At 46.1% G+C, this 23,674-nt stretch overlaps 1 protein-coding gene across 3 annotated transcripts in view; it reads right to left on the bottom strand.

Annotated features, from left to right (window-relative positions):
- The window catches only part of CNPY2 (canopy FGF signaling regulator 2), a 119,680-nt gene that overhangs the window by 13,298 nt on the left and 82,708 nt on the right, over positions 1 to 23,674 (bottom strand). For all 3 annotated transcript variants that reach the window (XM_078686149.1, XM_078686143.1, XM_078686148.1), the window contains 2 exons: positions 9,665 to 9,862; positions 5,494 to 5,590 (listed from right to left, as the gene is read on the bottom strand). In XM_078686149.1, coding sequence (XP_078542275.1) covers positions 5,494 to 5,590; positions 9,665 to 9,862 — 295 coding nt within the window. The remainder of the gene's footprint in view (positions 1 to 5,493; positions 5,591 to 9,664; positions 9,863 to 23,674) is intronic.

Raw genomic sequence — 23,674 nt, 5'->3', positions numbered from 1 at the left:
CGAATATTGAATAGTGATTTTAATGTGATAATGAAGAAAAATGAGGCATTGAAATTAAATATTTGGCGAAGATCACATATTTTACGACCAGATAGATGGGTCATGCGCACTGCAGTTAGTTCTATTCGATTATTCATGTCACTAGACATGCAGGTTTGGTAACATTTTAAAGATTTTTTTGAGGCCTGACTCGCCCAATAGCTACCACCCAGTCAGAAAGGCTATGCAGTGGATGAAACAGTAAGTAGGGAATGCTACAATGTAATACATGTACCCAATACTTGCCCGCAGATGCATGCACACTCCTTCAACGATTTGATATCTAACTACAGAAAACAAGAGTTCTAACCAATGCCCCCACTTAATTGCTTTAATTGTCTAAAGAGTCTACCGCATCTCCCTGGGATGTGCCCAGCAGCACTTAAGACTACATGTTGTCCTTGAAATCATCTTAAAAATGAAATATTAGGTTGTCGGGGCAAGAGTGAGCAAGCTCAGGAAACAATATCTAGTTTGCCCACAAAAACATCAGCGATTGGTATGGGTTGGACAACTCAGCCGTCAACCCAACATAATGAGTTATCTTGGAAGATAAGGATCCCATATACTCTGGCAACTTTCAGATTGGTGCATCATTCCGGAGTTAAAAATGCTGGCTTCCTTGTATTTTATGTTGTTAACTGGCACACAGTAGATTCTGTTTCAGACTGGTATATTGTTACCAATATCCAGTGTAACTGATACTAGTTCAGCGTACAAAATTAACTGTGAGAAGTCTTCCATGTTGATAAATACTAGTGTGGCAGAGTCTTACTCCCACCACTATAAGAAGTTATTTTCTGTGCTACGGGTCTTGGATAGGTTCAACTTCCTTTTCTGAATCCACTGTGTGCAACTACATGTCAGAATGACTATATGGGTTACCGATTACAAGAAAGATCCCAGAGGGCTACATAACAATCCTCAAGTCAACCGAGTAATTATTGCAAATAATTTTCCACAGCAGTGTAGTAGTAGACAGAGCAAAAAGTGAGCGATCTGACCTTCATTAGCCATCCTTCTAGATTGGGCCAATACCTAGCTGGAGGAAATAAGGCTGAAAGAAGTTTAGAATGATTTTTATAGTTGGCTAACACTTGGCAATAGTAAAAAAGGAGTCACGTGTTTATTAGTTGTAAAAGCTCTGAACCACAACTATTCTCGGGGTCGCTATGTTAGAGATGTTCTATGGCGAGTCTGATAATCTGGAGACAATACCAGCAACCTAGATCTTGGAAAGACATTTTCTGGGGACTAACAAACATAGTAAAATCATGAATGGATGGTGGTACATGCTCTTTGTTCGGCTGCTCTTGCATTTTCCAATTATACTCAGTGAATCACCTCGTCTGTCCACGAAATGGCATATTCTACTGAAAATGCTTAATAAGACTGACTATACTACATACGATTGGTGCTATCAAAATCCAGCGTTTTCATTAAGAATTATCAATTATTTCAGCTATTTTGTGTACTTTGAGATTCATGGTGATTTGGACATGGTGTGTCAATGAGCACTTATCACTCAGCTGCGATTGATAATGCATTTTATGGTAGGTATAAGTAAAATATGAGTAGCGTCACAAAGAATACATAGGATTTGCCACGTGAGGCCAATAAAAGCGTTGTCAAAACTAACTTGAATTTGGCTGGGTCCAAACTGAAATGGTATGGTGGGCAAAAGAATGAGTGGGAATGCTACCTGGGGTATTGCCATTAGTTAGGTTTATTGCAAGCATTTCTCCCATCACCTTTTGTATGTTTGATGTACTGCCCTAAGCTGCAAGGGTATGTATGCCCAGACGTGGGCCCCATGCTCACTAGCCCACTAGAACCAAGATACACCAAACAATACCAATCATAGAGTAACTTATCTTGGGTTGCTTGTGCTCTGGAACCTAGCCTACATGAGCAGTTTCGAATGCTTCCCCTAGCGATAGCCAGAAGTTTAACTTATTGCAAGCATTCCTCCCAACATCTTTAGTGTGTTCGAGGCTAATGACTGAACCAAGTGAAAATAACATTTGCGCCAAATGAAATCTGGTGACATATAATTATATAAAATAAAAACATCTCGCCCGTGGGGTTAAAGTAGATGTTCCCGTGACACGAGGCTATCCGACAGGCATGTGTGCTAATGACGCTTCCATCAAAAGGCAGCTTGAGTGTGAAAGAGTAAGCAACGCCAGTAAGAACAGATTTGCATTTATATCGAATCGCTTGAAATGTGGGAGTACCTGATGTGTGCTTTACTTCTTGCATTTGACAGGGCGAAGACTCTAGGCTAAGAGATAAAAATGCAGGCCCTTTACTACATTTCAGCCTTTTCCTACCCAGAACCGCATTGCGCCTTAGTGGCCGCCAATGAAGAGTGGGAGGGGTACCATGAGCTTTCTGCGCATCTGACAGCACTGCTCTTTGTCTCGCGCACACAAACGGAAATACCGGCGGCGATTGGGGCGGTGGTGAGGGGGGTGATCACATTACACGGGTGGTGGGGGCTTGCGATAGGGAGTCTACATCAGCGGGTGGCACTTCCAGCTGGAAACCGTTAACTCTACAACTGCCTAGAATTCTGGGAGAGTGTATGTCAAGAACTCTGCGTGCGCCGTTACCGGTCGCAACGGTTTAACACCCAGAGCCCGGAACATACAAAGGCATTTTCTTGAGGGTTGGGGCGCGAGGCTTCTCTAGCCTGCGTGAGAAGGGTTGTCTAAAAAGGACTTGGTTCTCGCCACTCGTTCTCTGACATCTAGAGGAAAAGTCTCTGTCCCCAAAGGGGCCGTGGAACCGCAGGTTACCACGACCACCCTTCCGCCCCGCAAGACGACCCTCACACCCTTCACATATCCCGTACCTCTTCCGCGGTCTGAAACTCGTCCATCGTCAGCCTGCGGCAGCCCCTTACCAAGAAACTGCGCACGCGCACCGCCCCTGGTAACGGATACACACACAGCCACGCGTGGCACCGCCCCCGCGGCACGCGCTGCAGTGAAACTAAGAAAGGACTCCCCAAGGCGCTGTGACCTGCACCCGCTTATCCCACCGCCCACATCAATTGACACAAAGAAAGGACTGCAACGGAAAGAACAAGCACCGGAGCTGGCAGGAGCCGGAGCCGCGTTTCAAGCACCGGAGCTGGCAGGAGCCTACCCTGCGGGTGCCGAAGAAGGGAAGAAGAGTCCTGCTGCCGGGCCCTGCAGCTGAGGAGAGCCGCCGCAGGAATGAAGCCGGTGAGTGGGTTGCTGAGCGGGGGCGGGGGGGGGGGGGGAGCATGTGTGCGCGCGAGTGCGGGGGGGGGGGGCGGGCTGTGTATGTGTGTGCGTGTGTGTATGTGTCTGGAGTGCGTGTGTGTGACTGTGGGGGAGGGGGGGGTGTGTGTGAGCGAGTGTCTGCCGTGTGCCTGCGTGTGCATGCGCTCGCCTGTGTGTGCGCATGCAGAGGGGTGGGGGGTGGGGGCTGCCTATATGTGAAGCGTTCTGATACCTGATTCGGTTCGGGGCTGGGAAAATTTTTTTAAAAAAAAATAAAAAATGGCAGAGTTACTCTGCGCATGCGCGGGTGAGACGCGCGCTCCCGCGGTGAAAACCGCGAAGGAAACGCTCGTCCACATCGGTGTCCACATTCCCATTAATGGGCAACAATAGTAGTCGAGCAGACACTCCGTCTGCTCGACCTAAAAAGAGGGCAAGAAACGAGCAGAGAAGGCAAAACAGAGGGCAAGAAATGAGTGGAGAATTTTAGAAATGTATGTTGCATATGTAAATTTGTTCTGCTTGTATGGTTTGTTTCACAAATCGAATAAAGCTTTTGAACTGAACTGAGTGGAGAAGGCACAAACAGAGGGCAAGAAATGAGCTGCGTTGTTTCACTTTATTATTGCTCACATGTCTGCCATTTTTAGCCAATAGCATGTTGTATTTTTTCTACTTTTATTCTTTCAATTTATCTTCCAAATGTGACTCAACTTGTGCATATGCTGTATTGTGGTTGTGTAAGTTGGTGAATGCAAGAATGAATAAGTGATTTATGGATGCACAAGTGCAAGGATGATTGCCAGGGTGCATGTGTGATGACTTATTCAGTGCTTAAACCAAACAGTCACCAAGAAGTCACTTTAAATTAAAAGCAAGGCTTATGGACAGTGCCAATGCTTGTTATTTACCTATACGTGGCAGCGGATCAACTTGCCTTGTTGCACATCTTATCACTCAGTTACGCTCACAGGCAATAAAAGAGTGCACACCAACATTCTATTGCCGCACATAAGAAAGAAAAATTAGAGGGAACATTGCCTATAACTATTGCCTCAATACCAGAAACAAAAATAATACTAGCCCGAGGTAAAGTCCTGCTCTGCAAAATGCTTATAAATATAAAACACACATTTTCCACAATCTGTCCATACTTGATGCAAACTCCCACAACTTACTTCACCACAGGAGGAAAACTGTATGCGTGCAAAGAAAGATCTGGCTATGGGGTGGGGGAAGGCGAGCAGCCCTGTCCACAGTATCCTTTACTCGATGCATCGGGTACTGGACATGACTAGTACCCATCCATGTCCGGTACCGATGGGAAAGGATACTTCACGTACCATGTGTTAAGCGCGCACATCTCAAAACGTGGTTTGGGATCATGCCAGTACTGGGTATGGTATTAATTCATATGCACAGGAATGGTGTAACCTAGACCTTGCCCTCTATGCACCTGGCAGGGGGGAAGTGATTCGTGCCTAGTACACCAGACCCCTACATATATGCTTCTATTTTTTGTGCCTTTTGCAGAACAACTAAACAGTCATCAGTGGAAGTCTACAAACATTCTTCTCAGGACTGATGTTTCAAGGCATCGCAAGTATGATATTTGCAGAACAGGCTACACCCCTGTGCATTCTACCACCAAAAATCTGACTTTTAGGGGGATGCGATTTGTCGAACCTAAGGGGCATTCTCCAACATCCTGAGAGGTGTGCACTGTTCCTTCTAAGAGGTCTGGTGCGCTCACCATTTACGCTGTTTTCTACAAGGAACCAGGACATTACTTCTCAGAGCGGGTCCCACACAGTTTATAATCACCCAACCACCGCTTTTCTGGCTAAAACAATCTGTAATGTGGTCTTCTGTGAAAGTGAGGTGTAAATCTACCCACAAGTTTTGAGATCGTCCAGCATACACTTTTCCTATGGAAGCTGGTGTGGGAAAGACAATTTGCCACCCCACTGGAGTGGACTCCCCTTAACTAATTAGTGTGAAGCTTCCCAAGATCACATTTACATACATCCACTCTACATGTTTGGGAAAACTTTGTGAAGGATGTCCAACTGCCCAATGTTAGAAGCGCTCCCAAGTTTTTCCTTTGGAAATATCAACAGTGCGTATCCACTTAGATGTTGGGAAATTGTGTATAAAGCACACAAGGGATTAAGGAGGAGGTGTCAAAACTCAACCACACCTGTACGTTTGCTGCACAACCGGTCCTTCACATTGTCAGACTTGTGTGAGAAGAATTCTATCAGCTCATCCTCATACTCTTCCGCAATACGCTCACACTGTGGAAATAAAAGCAGAGAAGGAGTTAGTGTGTTAAGTAAGCATACGTTTAATCACACAACTGAATCGGCTTCAGCAGCGAGGGTATTTTATGCTATGTGTATTTCAGAATGCATCACAACTTGCACTTGCTGGCCAGCATTTTAAGAGATATAGTCAGTGACCATTCGGAATTACACGTCACGCCTGTATCTTGCCTAGAGTTGTGTGCCTTGATAAGACCCAGGAAATATATGCCCAATGATAAAACCCACATATGCTAATCCTTTGCTGAAAACACTGTACCCATACAAATGAGAGCATTTTTTGCCACAGAATACAATTACATGGATTGTCGGCTAGTTTTAGCTTAATTTATACAACACATTGCAGTTTAAAAGTAATTGGATTGTGTTTGGTTATAAAGTTATGTTGACCTAGGTTAAAAAACATATTTTGAAAAGGGATGGAAAATGAAAATATTATACAATTTCTTTTTGTATGAGCTATTTTATCAGTGTGTCAAGGACTCAAAAGGACAATACGACACATGAATTTAAGGTGTGGTTGTGTCTTTTCTCAATGATTATAATCTATAGGACATTAACCTATTCAGCTGCACCACAAATTAAGCTTTACCACCACCAGTGAGTTATGGTGTGAGGGCAAGTGTAAATTGCTTGACTGAGAAAATGCAAAGGGAAAAATATTTATCTGTAATCATAAACCTTTGAAGTATAGAGCAATGGAATACATATACAATACAAAAAATGAATTGTGGCATGTAAAATTAATTTTGAAGAAATTATACTCCAGAGTATGTTACATTCAGCGCATTGTTCTCATGGGTTCTTAAGAAAATATCTTACGCCTGTACTTTGTGCCACAAGTAACAAAGGGACAGGACCCTGTATGACAATAAAATGGAAACTCCTAGAAATAAGGCAGACAAAAGAGCCTATGACGGTTTAAAAAATCACATAATACCTACAGGTGTAAGCTGCACCCCCTTAAAAGTGGAACAACACAGGGAGAGACACTGCCAGCTATCCTACTGAGAGGAGGAAACGTTCGAAGGACCTGCCCTCAAATATCAATTGGTGACAGCCCTTCAGTAACATTAGTAGGGACAGGACTAAAATCCGATGGAGGGGCGGTGGTTGTCGTACTCTAGGTGACCTATACCCGAACAATAGGGTTGTGACCTTTACAGATGCACATATTGATTTGGTGTCCAACCGGAGCAAATCCTGCAATATGCCAGATTGACTAAAATAGCCAAGCCAGAGAAATCTAGTGGAGTTTCCTAATGCTCCTGCTGTTACAGCAGTGATGGATGTGCTGTTGGAGATCAGCGCAAGTCATAGATTGTTTATCTTTATGTACAAGGCCTTCAAAGTGGATAGAGTGTCATTTGTGTACTGCTTTTGGGTCATCCGGAAATGTCATATTTCTCTGAGTCCCTGGCTGGGGTCTGGCCATGGCAGGTTAGATTAACGACCTTTCTTCCCAGAACGAAGATCTTCTCTCCAAGGAGAAAAGATAGGTGGAGCTAAAAGCCACTCCATCAACTGCTGTCGCTGGGTGCAGGCGGCACCAGGTGAAGGCAGTGAGGGGGGAAGGAGTAGGGTTTCAGAGGCCATGTGGCCAGAGACACTGGACGACGCCATTTTGAACAAACCCAGAGGCTGGACAAGGAGGGGGAGCAGGGGCAGGGAAGTGAGGTGTCGCTGTTTGATAGGACACACAGAGACTTCCTGCCAGCCCCCTACTCAACTTTTAAAAAGTCCTTGAACAAAAAGAGAAGCTCTCTCTGGGGTGTGGTCTGCTGAGGCGAAATGTGCTGGAGCCTGGTGCAATGGACAGTTGGAAGGAGGACACCCCTGACTGCACCCCAGGCCCCTAACAGCGCCTGAAGAAGAGCCCAGGACCTGGCGCAGAAGAAGAGGCTTCTGCGCAGGGAGAAGAGGCGCAGGGAGCAAGTGAAAACCGCTCCCTGCAGAATGCACCCTCTTTGAGAACCAGAGGACGAAGAAGAGAGCTCCCAGTGGCTGGGGGACACCACCAGGAGCGAGAAGACACGAAAATGGGGAAAATCGGCCTCCAGGGGTCCAAGATATGCCCCAGAGAAGGTAGGAGACCTTTGACCCTGCCTGGGAGCCACGACGAAGCGTGTGGGGCTCCGCCGCCGGTCGCAATCATGCCCCCGGGGTGGGTCAGGTCCCGGGGGCTGCCCCAGGAAGAAGCCAAGCTGGGTGAAGATGCCCAAAAAGGAAAAGGAGGTGCTAGGGGCCCAGGTGGGACCGGGCCCCAGAAAATCAGCGTATCGCCGCGGGCTGGGCTCCCAGAGCCGAATGACTTATCTGGGGGTCCGGGTGGGCCTGGGCCCCCCCCAACGAGGCCTGAAGATGCGGCGAAGCCGCCAGCAGGTCACCGCGGTTCTCCCCAGCACAGCGGGAGAGCCGCTCATCAAATATTCAAGAAAAGGAGAGAACTCGCCCCATAATGCCTTGCCAGGCATTTGGAAGCCTGCTAATCTGGTGCGTAGTGGCCCCCCAGAGGGGGGGGTCACTCTTAATGATGAAAAGGTACTGGGGGGAGCTGCTGGAGAAGTGCATTCTCCCCCCCCCCCCCCCCCCCCCCCCAGCATGAAGAGACAAGTCACCCTAGGTGTCCTGGGGATTTGAAAAGAAGAATCCCTCCAGGGCTCAACCTGCAGTTAACACCTTCTGGGCTGGAACTTTTGTTCTTCAGCTGAGGGCGTTTTGATAATTGCATCAAGGAGGAAAGGGTTGAGTGGAGGATGTCTAGAGAAGGGCATCCCTGGAGGTGAAGAGTGTAATTGCACCGAAATGCATTTATTAATGGTTGTTTCTTTTCAAGAGATTGGTGTTCCATCTGAAGTACTGGTTTAAGGTGATGTCATAAGCAAAGTGGACTTAAGTGGCTAGACACTCCTGCTAGGGTGTCTGGCTGTATTTACTCAATCCTGTGATCATCTGTGATGCCTTTAGGGGCTGTAACTGCACTGCATTTTTAATGATATCCAAATGTGCTTAGTACTGTCATTCTAAAGTGTGCGTAAAAATGTGTTCTTGCTGCTGCTGCGCTTAGGTGAAGACCCCAGACTGTTAGCCCTTAAGATGAAGAGGTGCATACTGTATGGTCAGTAGGAGATGCTCAGTCAGTTCTACTTGATTATCACAATATTGTCCTTGGGGAACTGAATGGGACAAGTATTCCTCATCCCTCTCTTTTGATGAACGCGATGCTCAGTCAGGGTCATGTGTCACCAAGGCAGGTGTAGCCTGTTTAATTCTTGTTGAGGTAATGGGGGTGTCGCCACTGGGATGGTGCCAGTGCGCAGGGCCCTCGCTCCAGGTTAAGACCAATTCACTGCATTGGGGGCAAGATGATGTGCATACATGGGAGTGGTGGTACTAGACCCCACCCCCCCTGCGGGAGGGGTGGAGATGTTCTGCAATGTCACAAAGTAATTCCATCAGCTTATGTATATATTTGTAAATTGGTGTATAGTATCGAGTGATGTGTGTGTTTAATAAGTGTACTCTTACTTTTATAAAAGCAAAGTACAGACTGGACAATCAATTATTGAGTGTTATTTTTGCGCACCTGCAAATGGCGATTACTAGCCCACACCACCTCCCTTGAGTAAGCCTCAGACTGCTCTGCAATGCTACCCTCTGAGAGTCAGACGCTGCCCTAGGGCGTTTGGTTCCCAGTGAAGGACAAATGTGTCATTTTATTTGTGCAGGCCTCACAGATGCTGCCTCGTTTTTCAACAATTGCACAGCAGAAGCAGAGGGTGCATATGCTGAACTGTTATGTTATGTTATGTTAACCGGATTTATTACGCGCACAGATGCCCCAGCAAAGGGGCGTCCTGGCGCGAGAACACAACCAAAAGCCGGACAGAGACCAAGAACACAACACAGCAAACATAACTAGGGGACCAGGGGAAAGAGGAAGGTTTTTACTGCCTTCCTAAAAGCAGAAAGCCCCTCGATGGCACGGACTCCATCGCTCGAAGTCCAGAGGCCACCCATGGGAGTTCTCCAACCAGACCCACTCACCGCAAACTTCAGGCTGGAAGTCACGTCCTTGTCAAGCTTGGTGCCCGACAGATCCATCTTGGTGCCGTCCCGGGACAGGACACGTACGTACGTCTTGCGCTGGGTGGACGAGTCCACCTTCTCCCCATAGTCTGACATCTTCTCACAGACCCGCTCTAGGAGCTCGGTTAGGTGAGCTTCAGATCGTGCATACGGTACCTGCAGTGTGAGCAAGAAGGGGACCATGAAATGCAGGCATCGTTCACACACCAGCGCCTGCGTAGGAAAACTGAAAGAAGGCCGTCAACCAGAACATTTAGTACCGAAAATACATTTAAAATATGAACATCTTTGCTGGTTGCAGAGTTATGATTTAGTCAGACCGGTCACACAAAGCATTTCTCGCTTTAACACAACACCTCAGAATTGACTCCCATCTCCATTTATTTCTTTAAATGGCATTCCACTGCTCCCAGTTTAGCCAAAGTTAATATATTACAATTTTGAAGGACAAATGTTATTCCGCCGATTCATTGTTGGCTTGACGATATGTTTGAAGAGGCTAAATTTGGACAAATGATTTATAAATGAAATGACAACTTGCATCATTTTGATCACATTTTGGGCCCTTTTTTAGGTTCATTGAAGATCTGATCTTTTCGTATCCATTTATTACGGATAGGTCTATATCCATTCAACGTTTGTTTACATAATCTGTTGTTTTGTTGCATACATATATAGTGTTGAGACGACTGATAATTTATGTTTGAAGAAGCAGTACTTGGAAATGTTTTCTTCTGTTCTTTTTCTCTCATTGTCCTGCTTATACTTTTATGCATCATCAGAGCTGTATGTTGCTGCTATGGTATTTGACTGCTGATCACCATTTGTTTTAACGTTTTATTTTTATTTTAATAAAGAATTGAGAAACAAAAATAAAGTGTTACGCCAAGACATTCTAAAACACTGAAATGAAGCAGTCTGTAACCAATAATGTATACAGCGGTCTTATGTTGAAAAAATGCATTAGTTTCGACTTTCTCTTTCGGTACCAAGAACACCAATTGAGCTAATATCTTAATTTCCAGCCCATTCAAGTGATGCCAAAAACACTCACTATATAATTTGTATTGCCAGCTGCATCACAAACTACTCTTAGTCCTATGAACTTCAACCAGAAACAAGCATATATTGTATTTGGTTTTTTAAGAACCATTTTCGGATAATAATTTGTAATTGGAAAAACTCCTGAAAAAGGCATATTGCTGCTACGCATAAAAGATCATTAGCAATGAACCTCTCCATAAAATCCTAATAATATTTTCTGCTTCTATTTCTACCACGCATGCTATTCAAGTTATGATGAGGCAGGCTTTCTCCATCTGGGCCAGGATAAGAACCAGCATCTCAATCGACATAAGAATGCGCCAATCCACCTGCAATTCACGAAGAAGCTGAAGACGCACCCAGTCAGGTAAGAATATTACTGATCATAATAGGACCGACGGGCCATCTATTTTAGCTGTAACACTGACAAACTTGCCACACTGGGCTCTCGCCCTGTTGCTTTCTAGGAAGGTGTGTAATGAGCAAATACCAAAATATACATACAAAGCCTCCTCAAAAGACGACTCCGGAGTAAAAAATGAACGCCTTTTAGTGATGCTGTCAGTTTTCAGACAACCTCCCAGCTCTGCACTCACAGGGAGAGTTATATTTTTGTTCATAGTACAGCCCAAAGGAAACATTGTGAAGCAGAGATTAAAGGAAGTGATACTTGGTCACTGTGTCGTTACTGGGAAGGGAGTAATTCAGTTTATATATTAACAAAAAAGTACTTTGCTTTACAGGAAAGTATCCAAATTTGGTAACATATTGGAGGGGTGTACTTGTGGCTCAGCACGTGCGGTGGTTTTAAGTTTTACAGGCTTCAAGGTTCACAGGTTCATTTGGTACAAAAAAAACTGTAGCCGATCCAGAGGATCTTAAGATCCCCATGGTAGGTGCACAGAACTCATCCAAAAGAAACAAAACCAAAAATAATTAACTCTGGGGTGCGTCTGGTTTAGGTGGAGAGCATTCGGCATGACATGCATGGATCAACCAGTAACATTCAAGTACTTGCTCTCTGGCTCTTCGCCTTCCTTTTGAGAGACGAACTGTGCTGAGGCCAGAGCAAGATCCACAAAAGGATTTCCACCCTACTGCAATCAGAGCATGGCTTTCATCTCGCCTTGGTTTGCACATCTCGCCTTTGCCAACCAGATGAGAGCAACTGCACACAGAAGGGGTAGGCTGGATACAGCATCGGCCACGTGGGATAGGGTCCGTGTGGCTTCTCCCAGTAGGACCACATGCAAGTGGGGGGTACATATATGCAAGTGGGGGCTACATACATGCAAGAGCGAGCTATGTAGCCTACGCCCCCAGCCAGCAGAAAGAAGCCCTGACTGCTGAGGACTAAAATCAAAGATACAGCACAAGAGTAAGACATTGTGGAGAGAACCTGGCCTTTGGGACAGTTCATGTTCTACTAGAAATGTATCACTTTCAACGGCTAGGCAGTGAACCTACAGGAATGTTAAGAGATCCTTACCACCACTTCTTCGTGCTGGAGCAATGCGTCTTAACTTGCAACAACTCTATCTGTATTCTACTTTACCAATGGGAACAGCCAAACCATATACCAGTTGTTCTCCATACTGTACTTACTTTGTTGATAACTGTGTACCATATTATTGCCCTCTGCTCTTTGTGTACTGTATTAAGCTGTGTTGAAAGTAAACTACTTTTTCTTTTAAGTAGAAGCACTGGCAGGACAATATTTTATGGAGTGTCACTATAAGTCTCATCAAGTTCTGAGTTTCTGCCACACAACATTTCCTTGAGTGAGCTGTGGACTTCGTCAACCAGATGGTTAAATGCCAACGCCATGCACTTGGTGCTCAATTTTGGGTTGAATTACAAGTTAAAGCCCCATGTCGTCATTAGTAAAAGGTGCTCATTGTTACAATTTGAACCAGTAACTCCTGTTTGCCATGGGAGCCCTGAAATAATTCCTGCAACCACCACCCAAGCCGAAATAAAAACAAGCATTTGCAATGCAATAGGTCTCGCATTCACGCACGTTGGAGCTATAGGCATTGTAAATGACAATGCCTTTTATTCATGTTTTGGGTTTTAAAACCTAAATAAAAGGCATTGTCATTTACAATAAGAGTAGCTTAGATTCTTGCTAATGCGAGACCTATTGCGTTGCATTAAAGGGCCTTCTCGACCGCTTGTTAGATTGAAATATCAGAGGAAGAGACCGGCCTGTGATGTCTTCAAAGTAGTGATAAATAGTGCAGTGAAGAAGATGTGCAAGTTTTCTAAATTACACAGACACAAAGTGTGAAGTGAGAGTTACATATGATCTGAGCTATAAACACTAACAAAGCGCTCCAACCTTTTGCTCTGTGATTACACGGTCATTGCTCAGAAGGAAGAGTGGGGGGGGAGGGCATTTCCTGCCCTCTCCGTGATTTCAGTGTGCAGGGCGGGCTGTGCTTCATGGCACGCACAGAGGAAGGGAGGGATGGTCTCTGCTGCAGCTCCAGCTGCGTACAGTTCCCCTGCTATCACTAGTGAGCGAGTGGCGCTGAGGTGGTGGCATTGGTGGTGGCACTGGTATTGGTGGTGGTGGAGGTACTGGTATCGGTGGTGGTATTGGTGGTACTGGTATTGGTGGTGGTAGTAGTATTGGTGGGGGAAACTGGTGGTATTGGTGGTGGTGGTACTGGTATTGGTGGTGGCGATGGTGGTTTTGGTGGTGGTGGTATTGGTTTTGGTGGTGGTATTGTTGATATTGGTGGTGGTAGAGGTACTGTTGGCATTGGTGGTGGTGATGGTATTGGTGATGATGGCATTGGTGGCTCTAGTGTTATTTGTGGTGGTATTAGTGGTGCAGTGGTATTAGTGGTGGTATAATGGTATTAGTGGTGGTACTGGTGGAAGTGGTGGTCGTGCTTGTATTCGTGGTGGTGGTGATGGTACTGGTAATGGTGGCAAAAGTATTGGTGGTGGCAATGGTTGTGGTATTGGATTGGTAGTGGCAGTGGTACTGGTATTGGTGGTGGTATTGGCGTTGGTGGTTTTGAGTGATGGCATTGGTACTGGTAGTGATATTGGTGGTCGTGGTGGTAGTGGTATTGATTGAAGTAGGGGTATTAATGGTGGGGTTATTAGTGGAGGTATTGGTGGTGGTGGTATTGGTGGGGTAGTGTTCGTGGTGATAGTAGTGGTATTGGTGGTGGTGGTATTTGTATTGGTGGTGGTAGTGGTATTGGTGGTGGTAGTGGTGTTGATGGTAATCGTGATATTGGTGGTAGTGTTATTTGTGGTGGTGATATTGGTGGTGGTATTATTAGTGGTGGTATTGGTGGGTTGGTGGTATTAGTGGTAGTGGTACTGGTGGTGGTATCAGTATTGGTGGTGGTATTGGCGGTGGTATTGGTGTTGTTAATAAAACAGGCTTTTGAAAACAACCCGTCAGGTGGCTTTAGTACATGACATGTAACACAGATGTGCTGTTGTCACCTTCAGCCCATTAGCACAGGATTATGTGCTACCTGGAATTCACATAACTTAATTCACTAATCATTTCTAAATCCATTTTACATGGGGGCTTGAAACAGACACGAGATAATGCCAGGTTAAAGGGATTGAAAACAGGAGCCTGTGTTACGGGGGCGGCTGTGTCGTTTAAAAAAAACAAAAGCAGTTTCAGCTGAAGCAGCGCATGGCCGGCCTGCAGTAAGAGAAACTCAATGAAGTATATGGTGCTTACAGACTAAATAACAGGTCCCGTGTAACAACTGAAGTAAAAGGGCCAGTTGACAAGGGAGGGTATAAATGAAGAAAAGGCCGTACTAAGGAGGGACTAACAAGCCTATTAACGAATCCGAAGGCAGCATTTATGAAAAACAATGACACAAGCCAATGAAAAATATGGGAGGAGTGTGGGAGCGGCTTCTCTTCCATTCTCTACTACAGTAGTCTCGCAGAGCGAGCAGTGCATGCGCTCTGTCGCTGGGCTCGACCTAAAAGCTACTAGTTCAAATGAAGGCTTATTGATACATGATAGTAAAATACAATTCTACCCACCTGGAATTAATTACATTAAATCTGGACACCTAGTTGCACGAAGAGCTCTGAAGATCCTAGGTCAGTCCTGAAAAACATATCATTCTCACTAACTTGCACTACTGCATAAACACCACAATTTTGCTTACTCAAATGTCTGTTTTTTTTCCTCCCAACTGAATTTTAACGATTATCCTGTTTTACATAAAAATAAGAAACCAGCTGTAGAAAGTGGCTCTATATATACTGGACCAAAGTAAGGTACAGTGTGTATAGAGTCCCCAGAGGTTTGGCAGAGGCTAAAGTTAGATATAACCTTACTCTCTAAAGGGGTAGCTTCTCGAGCAGTAAGGCAGTATCAGAGGACAGAGTAAAGTATTTGTTGTACACACTCAGTCAGCAAATGGCCTTACACACTCAAGAACTGATCTCTAGGCCAATTGTTTTGAATCAAAATATATAGTTGTATTATTTTAGAACCAACAAGGTATCAACATATACATTCTCAGGAGCTCAATAACAGCTGCCTACAACTAAACACCAACAAAACAGAAGTACTCATCATGGGCCCAAACCCCGACGCCTGGAGCGACACCTGGTGGCCTACCGCCCTCAGAAACCCGCCAACCCCCACAGACCACGCACGCAACCTGGGAATCATCCTGGACTCCGAGCTCAAAATGGACCGCCAGATCAACCCTGTCATCTTCCTGCTTCCACACCCTCCGCCTCCTACGTAAGACCTTCAAATGGATCCCCCTCGAACACCGAAACACAGTCACTCACGCCCGGTCACCAGCAGACTCGACTACGGCAACGCACTCTACGCCGGAATAAACAAAAACCTCATCCGCAAGCTACAGAACATCCAGAACGCCGCCACAAGACTGGTCCTCAACCTGCCAAAACACTGCCACATCTCCCAGCACCTGCGCACACTCCACTGGCTTCCTGTCGAGGCGAGAATCACCTTTAAGATGCTCACCCACGCACACAAGGCCCTCCACGGCACCGGACCAGCATACCTGAACAGCCGACTCAAATTCCACGCACCCCAAAGGACCCTACGATCAGCCCAGCTCTCCTACGCCGTGGTCCCCCGCACCAGAAAGACCAGATCGGGAGGCCGCTCCTTCTCCTTCCTCTCGGCCAAAGCATGGAACGCCCTTCCGCTCCACCTCAGACAGACAACATCGCTCCCCATCTTCGCAAGAAACCTCAAAACCTGGTTCTTCGACAGACCCCCTCCTTGATGGAATGGAACCTGCACCCCCCCCCCACCCCTAGCGCCTTGAGACCCTTACGGGTGAGTAGTCGCGCTTTAACAAACCCCTGATTGATTGAAGATGGGGAGCCCTGCCCAATCAGCGATAGGCTCCTGCCCCCCTCCTGCAGGTGAGGAGCAGGATAGGTGGTGTACTCACCCCAGGAGAGGACCTATTGTTCCCTGCCCCTCCCCTTCCTGTAACACCCCTAAAATTAGTATTTAGGGGCACCCTGAACCTTCCTTCTTCAGATCCCGATTTCAAAACAAGAGGACGACGCCAACTGACTTGGCCCCAGCCCTACAGGCCTGTTGATCCTTGCATGGCATGCCCACACTTTTTGCTGAATTGCTGAGGTGCTTTGACTGAGTGTGCCCATTGCTTCCTTTAGGGTGTCAAAAGCCTTTTGGCAACTAACAGTCCAGTTGATTTTCTTGGGCATCTTTTAGGAGGGGAGTTCTAGGAGGGGAGTCACAATGGACCCATATCCCTTCACAAACCTCCTGTAGTACCCAGTCAAGCCAGGGAATGCCCTGACTTGGGGTCTGGGTGGTTGGAGCTGCCCAGTCCATGATACTCTGGATCTTGGATTGTAAGGGCTGTACCTGGCCTCCACCAACAAGGTGTCCCAAGTACACCACAGTGCCCTGCCCTATCTGGCATTTGGATGCCTTGATAGTTAGGCCTGCAGGGCTGCTAAAACCTTCCCAAGGTGGATCAGGTGATCCTGCCAGGTGGAGCTAAAGTCAGCAATATCATCAAGATAAGCTGCACTAAAGGACTCCAACCCAGGCAGGACTTGTTTCACCAACCTCTGGAAGGTGGCAGGGGCATCCTTCAACCCAAAAGGCATTACAGTAAACTGATAGTGCCCATCAGGTGTGGAGAATGCGGTTTTCTCTTTTGCTCCTGGGGCCATGCCTATCTGCCAGTACCCTGCAGTTAAGTCAAAGTTACTGAGAAATGTGGCTGCCCCCAATTTGTCTATCAGCTCATCTGCTCTTGGAATAGGGTGAGCATCTGTCTTGGTGACAGATTTGAGCCCTCTATAGTTCACACAGAACCTCATCTCTCTTTTCACCCTGTTGACGAGGGTTGGGGACCAGAACCACTGGGCTAGCCCAGGGTCCCTCAGAGAGTTCAATAACCCCCAACTCCAGCATCTTGCTGACTTTAACCTTGATGCTTTCTTTGACTTGGTCTGACTGGCGATAGATCTTGTACACCAGTTTGTCAGGCCAGTGGTCAGGGAAAAGAGGCTGGCATACAGCTGCAAGACTTGCTTGCAGTCAGTCTGCTGCTGGGCAGAGAGTGTGTCTGAAAAGACAACCCCATCTACTGACCCACCTTTTGGACTGCAGGAGAGGAGATCAGGGAGAGGTTCACTCTCTGCTTCCTGTTCCTCATCAGTCACCATCAGCATGGTGATGTCACCCCTGTCATTGTAGAGCTTTAGGTGGTTCACATGGATGACCCTTTCGGGTGTCCTGCTTGTGCCCAGGTCAACTAAGTAGGTGACCTCACTCTTTTTCTCTAGGATAGGGTAAGGGCCACTCCATCTATCTTGGAGAGCCCTTGGTGCCACTGGCTCCAAAACCCACACCTGTTGCCTAGGTTGAAATCCAACCAGTGCAGCGTTTTGGTCATACCAGTGCTTCTGAAGCTCCTGGCTGGCCTCCAGATTCTTGGATGCTTTTGCCATGTACTCAGCCATTCTGGACCTTAGGCCAAGTACATAGTCCACAATGTCTTGCTTTGGTTCTTGGAGAGGCCTCTCCCAACCCTCTTTCACAAGACAAAGAGGTCCCCTTACAGGATGATCAAACAGAAGTTCAAAGGGGGGAAACCCTACTCCCTTCTGTGGCACTTCCCTATAATCAAAAAGCAGGTAACAAAGACATCCCATCTCCTCTTGAGTTTTTCAGGGCACCCCATGATCATACCTTTCAATGTCTTGTTGAACCTCTCAACAAGTCCATTGGTTTGTGGATGGTATGGGGTAGTAAACTTGTACTGCACTCCACACTCCTTCCAGATGTGCTTTAGGTAAGCAGACATGAAGTTAGAACCTCTGTCTGAAATCACCTGCTTAGGAAACCCTACCCTGGTGAATACACACAGGAGGGCCTTGGCTACTGCAGGGAGCTGTAGTAGTCCTAAGTGGAATTGCTTCAGGGTACCTAGTGGCATGATCCACTACCACTAGAATGCATTTGTTCCCTGAGGCTGTGAGAGGTTTAAGTGGACCCACAATGTCCACGCCTACCCTTTCAAAGGGAACCCTCACCACTGGCAGTGGTATTGGGGTGGCCCTTGGATGGCCACCTGCCTTGCCACTGGCTTGACAGGTAACACAGGAACTAACAAACTCTTTCACCTTTTGGTGCATCTGGGGCCAGTAGAAGTGACTCACTAGCCTTTCCCAAGTTTTGGTTTGCCACAGATGTCCAGCTAGGGAGATGTCATGAGCCAAAGTTAGGAGGAACTCTGTACTTCTGAGGCACTACCACCCTCATGGTGGTTCCAGGAGTGGGGTTTCTTGCCTCAGCATACAGTAATCCCTCTTCCCAATAAGCTCTGTGGGTACCACTGACATCTCCCCTGTGCTTCTGAAACAGCTTTCTGCCTCAAGTTTTCAAGAGTGGGACAGTCTTGCTGACCCTGGCACATCTCCTCCCTAGTGGGTCCCTCTGGGCCTAAGAGTTCAACCTGGTAAGGCTCAAGCTCCATGGGCTAGAGGGACTAGGGTTTCCAAGTCTTCTCCCTGAGGAGAGGGGTCCTGCGAGGTGTGCTGTGTAGAAGCTGGTCCCTCAGTCTTCTTTCTTTTTCTCTTGGTTGGTTGGGCCATACTTTCAGGCTCCAAACATACTTGTTCACCCTTCTTTTTGCTCTGTGCTCTTGTTTGCGCACACACCAATTCAGGGATACCCAGCATGGCTGCATGGGTCATCAACTCAATTTCAGCCCAGGCTGAGGTTTCTAGGTCATTGCCAAGCAGGCAGGCAGCTGGTAATTTCTGAGAGACTGCTACTCGTTTCAGGCCAGTAACCCCCAACCCCCACAGCCTAGTGTCACCATAGCCATAGGATGAATGGTGTGACACTGTCAGCATTGGTGACTGGAAACATTTTCCAACTAGGTATTGCTCAGGGGAAACCAGTGTATCTCTCACCATAGTGACACTGGCACCTGTATCCCTCAGAGCTTCTATTCTGTTCCCATTCACCCAGGGGTAGTGTAAATACTACTTTAAAGTTGGGTGGCCACACAGCTGCATTGGCAAACTCAACCTCCCCCATGGAAACTAGAATTTCTTGAGTGTATTCCCAGATTAGCTCTGGGCACTCCTCTGATCCCAATTGCAGACGTACTGCCCCCCCAGGAGTAGCTGTACTTGGTGCCTTAGGAGTTTTATTATTTTTTTCTTTTTTTTAAATCTTTATATTAATTTCAAACACAAACAGCCCCCACAAAAATGACTGTACATGTACATGGTCAACAAGTCCTGAATAGCTATCAGGATTACCTTAGGGGCTTTGTTAGGGGGCAATTTTTGTCTACAGTTAAATGTCCCAACTTCTTACAGTTGTTACAATAGGCCTTGGAGGGATCAAAGTTATTCCCCCTATAGGGCTGAGGCACATAGGGAGTCGTTTGGGACCCACTCACCTGTACAGGTTTTTGGGGCCCTTTGGAAGACTCAGACTTTTTATCTTGGGGATTCTCACCACCTTTCCACTGGGGAGGTTTTGTGACCACCTTCTTTTGGTCACCCCCAGTGGTTGTCCTGGTCACCCTTGTCTTGACCCAATGGTCTGCCTTCTTTCCCAATTCTTGGGGAGAAACTAGACCTAGGTCTACCAAATGCTGATGCAACTTTTCATTTGTGCAATGATTCAATATGTGTTCCTTTATAAACAAAGTGTAAAGACCAGTAAATTCATGCATGTCATGTCCAGCCAACCAACCATCCAGTGTCTTCACTGAGTAGTCCACAAGTCAATCCAGGACTGGGTCTGGGTTTTTTGAGCCCCCCCTGAATCTAATTCTGTATTCCTCAGTGGCGAGTCCAAATACCTCAATCAGAGTGCTCTTCATGAGATCATAGGACCTTGCCTCTGGCCCAGAGAGGGTCAGAAGCCTGTATCTGCTGTTACCAGAGATCAGTTCCCACAGGAGTGCCCCCGGAGAGGTTTCTTTACTCTTCTGATATCACAAGCCTTATCAAAGGCTGTGAACCACTTGGTGAGGTCATCACCTTCCTCAAATTTAGGGACAATCTCTTTGGGTATGATAGAGCAAGCTTCGCATCGCGACTTGCTCGAGTCATGAACCTCGCCCGTGTGTAATCAATTAATAAAATTTGTACGTCTTACTAATCTTTATTTTTATATTCGAACGAAGTAGATGAAGCTTGCGTATGTGTATTTCTAATACAACTAATCCATGTCTCTAAAACATGGCCACCGATTGGAAAATTGCTTCTGCGCATGCGTCAGTCACACTCACGTGACCTGACGTAGTTATAAGTTTGGTGGGAAAGGGTGCGCATGCGTAATACACAGCTTTCGTGAATAACGTGGTGATGCTCTTGTGACAGTGTATATGTTGCTAACATTTAAACTGCATAGTATATTTTTATAATGATAAGTTTAAAGTACACAACCCATGATGTGTTTTTCATACCGTCACTTCTATGTTTTAATTTGTTTTCGCTTACTTTTCATGTATCCTCGACTCGGAGGGGTGCTGGGCTGGGGAGTCCATCTTGGAGGGTATTTCTGCGCAGAATCGCTAGAAGCTGCTATGGCATTGAACTCAGGCCAAAGAAGGTTGATGCCAGAGCCACCCTGGGAAAGGGCACCTTCACCCAGCAGAAGCATCATGATTATGTTCTATTGTATCGAAATGTATTTTTTCATTGTATTCTGTGCGACTTTCACATGGGAACCCCAATCTCGCTAGGCGGTGCCCAGAGATGTAAATTAGGCCTCCAAATAGTCTACTCTGATTGGTGTGTTACCCAAACCCTACCTTAGGACCAATCCAAATTGAGGGATTCTGACACTTTGCAACATTGGGGGGTGGTACACCGTCCCAAAACAGTATATCTACCCTGGGTTCGCCTAGGGAAATTGTCCGACTTGTCTGGTTTAGCTGACCTGTCACTGACCCAACGCACTCAATAGGTGACTGAAGATACAGAGTACTGCGGAGCACTCTGTCCGAAATTGACCATAGACTAAGGTTTTACTAAACCTTAAAGTGCTGGCGGAGCACTTTGCTGGGAGTTCGCTGACCCAATCGGGGTCTTGATCGATAGCTGCAGAGAGGGTGGAGCGCAGGCGTTGCTTCCGAACTGCGGGTGCTGGTCCTGTTCTGAGGGTTCCTGTCCTGAGGGTTCCTGTCCTGAGGGTCCTGTCCTGATCCTAATCTGGTCTTCCTGTCCTGTCCTGGGTGTTCATTCTGCACCTGCTGTCCATTGAGGGGTATCCTTCCTTGAGGGTTTCCTGTCCTTAACTGACCCGTGGCCAGGGTTTGGTTTTCACACCAGTCTAGGTAAATATCACTCTGAAAACTCTGAACCTTGCACCTTTCTGAATTTCTGTCTTTTGCTTCAATAAAGACATACCTTTGCATATGTTAATTTTCCATGCTTTGCCGCAACCATTGAATCATAAAGTCATTTGCATTTGTTTCGTAACGTGTTCCTATGTTACCCTACCTGTTAGAAATTATATTTTGCATTGCAGTTTGTCATTTCCTGATATGGTCTAGAACCTCCTTACTTAAACTGTCTAAAGAACTTTTGCCTTAAAGCATAGCGTGTCTCTCTCCATAGACTCTCCTATAGATATAAATGTCCCGAACTCCTGTCTCAGATTTCTCTGAGATAATTCTAGAATACTAGTCCTAATCGAAGCCTATCCCATCTTTAGTGATTCATCTTAAAACGTTCTAATTCCTGATCCTTCATTTTGAATGTGTCCTGGTTCCATTAGTTTATTAATGGTTGCACTGACTTATTTGCTATTCAGCTATGTACTTTCTGTTATTCTGATTATTGATTGCTTAATTACTGTGAATTTGATGATTTCTGAATTTTACTAAATTAGATAAAGACTTTAAAACTTCCAGTTGTCCGTGGTCATTTTACAAAGATTATTGAATGTTATTTGTTGGGTTTGTATTTTGCTGCCTTTCCTTTTACAGCTAGCTCCCTGATCCATTGTGGTCATAGGTACCCGCGTCGGTGGATGGTAAGTCGGGTACGCTGAAGAATAACGAAAGGAACTCACAAATTATTGATAGTAGACCGTGAGGTCATCCGATCAATGTATATGGTGATTTGAAATATATGGGCCCGAAGCCGGAAGTGGCGAAATTATTGGTCGGGTGACCCGCGCACTCTATCAGTTTTTTCTGGTAGCAGAGTTATGGTTAGGGAATAGTTAAAGGTTAGGTAGGACTAGTTAAGCTAGCCAAGCCGGTAGCTGCTAACATTATTGAAGCTATAAGAAGCGGCCATTTCGGGGGACTTGATCACTCTCTTGAGATGCGTTGCTTTTGAAATTTATGAATTGTTTGAAAATTGTTATTCTTGTTCTTATATTGTTATATGTATTAATCCATGCGTATGTAAACCGTTTTGTTAAGTGTTGTCGGAACTCCCCGGGGAATTGAATGGCAAAGTGGTGAATAGAATCCATTTGCCGTGAGGTCGCAGGCTCAAGGAAAGTTAGGTGCAGGTTAGGTAGAACCAGAAGCACTAACTAGGGCTTTTCCTGAATACATGTGTGAATAAATGTTAGTAACGAGGTTCATTGGCAAAATTCCAATAGTGGCGTAACCTAGTAAGGGTCACATCGGAAGAGTAGCAGGTTCATCGGAGCTTGGGTGAAAGCAAAGGGGTCCGCTGGGAAACCTTAGACTCGGATATATCCCGGAAAGAGTGGATGGGTCTAGGGAAGTAACAGGTTCACTGATGCTAGAGTGAAGGGTAGGCGGAAGAGATCTACCCGCAGCGTGTGAAAAGTAAATGGAAGTAGTTTACTTGCAGTAAAACAATTCTTTTCTGTCTAGACACTTGAGCACTGTGGCGAATGTGTATTCGTTGTAAAATAACCAAGCACTAGCACTTTAGAAAGAAAGTTTCCGTTACCTTGTGAAGGGAGGGAGTCAGTCGCGAAGTGTCTCTGACGTCACTCTGTGCCGCGCTGGGATTGGTAGAAACAGCGGGCGGGTAGCGGGGCTGGAATTGTGAAGGAGGGGTGAGCGCCGAAGTGTGAGAACTGTCTCGCGAAAAGGTCGCGCACCCATTGGCTGAAAATATTTGAACTCGTGCACCCCATTGGTCGCACGGAATTGCAAGACGCATTCTGATTGGAGGTAATTTTGTAAACAAAGTTAAGCGTAGAAATCGTATGTGGCACTCGTATACTCCAGAGACTAGACCCGATCCAAGAAACCTAGGTTTTGAAAGGGATCAGTGGAAGGCTAATAGATACGGCATTATGTACGGAAATAAGCGAAAATTGTCCCTTGTAAATAAGGTAAAGAATTACTTCAAAAAGGACAAGCCGATTCAAACTAGAGAGGGCATTGTTATTCCACCACCAAATACTCCCGCCTCTTTCATGAT

Source organism: Lissotriton helveticus, chromosome 1_1 (genome assembly GCF_964261635.1).
Source record: "Lissotriton helveticus chromosome 1_1, aLisHel1.1, whole genome shotgun sequence".
Taxonomy (NCBI): Eukaryota; Metazoa; Chordata; class Amphibia; order Caudata; family Salamandridae; genus Lissotriton; species Lissotriton helveticus.
This window is presented reverse-complemented; position numbering and strand designations above follow the sequence as displayed.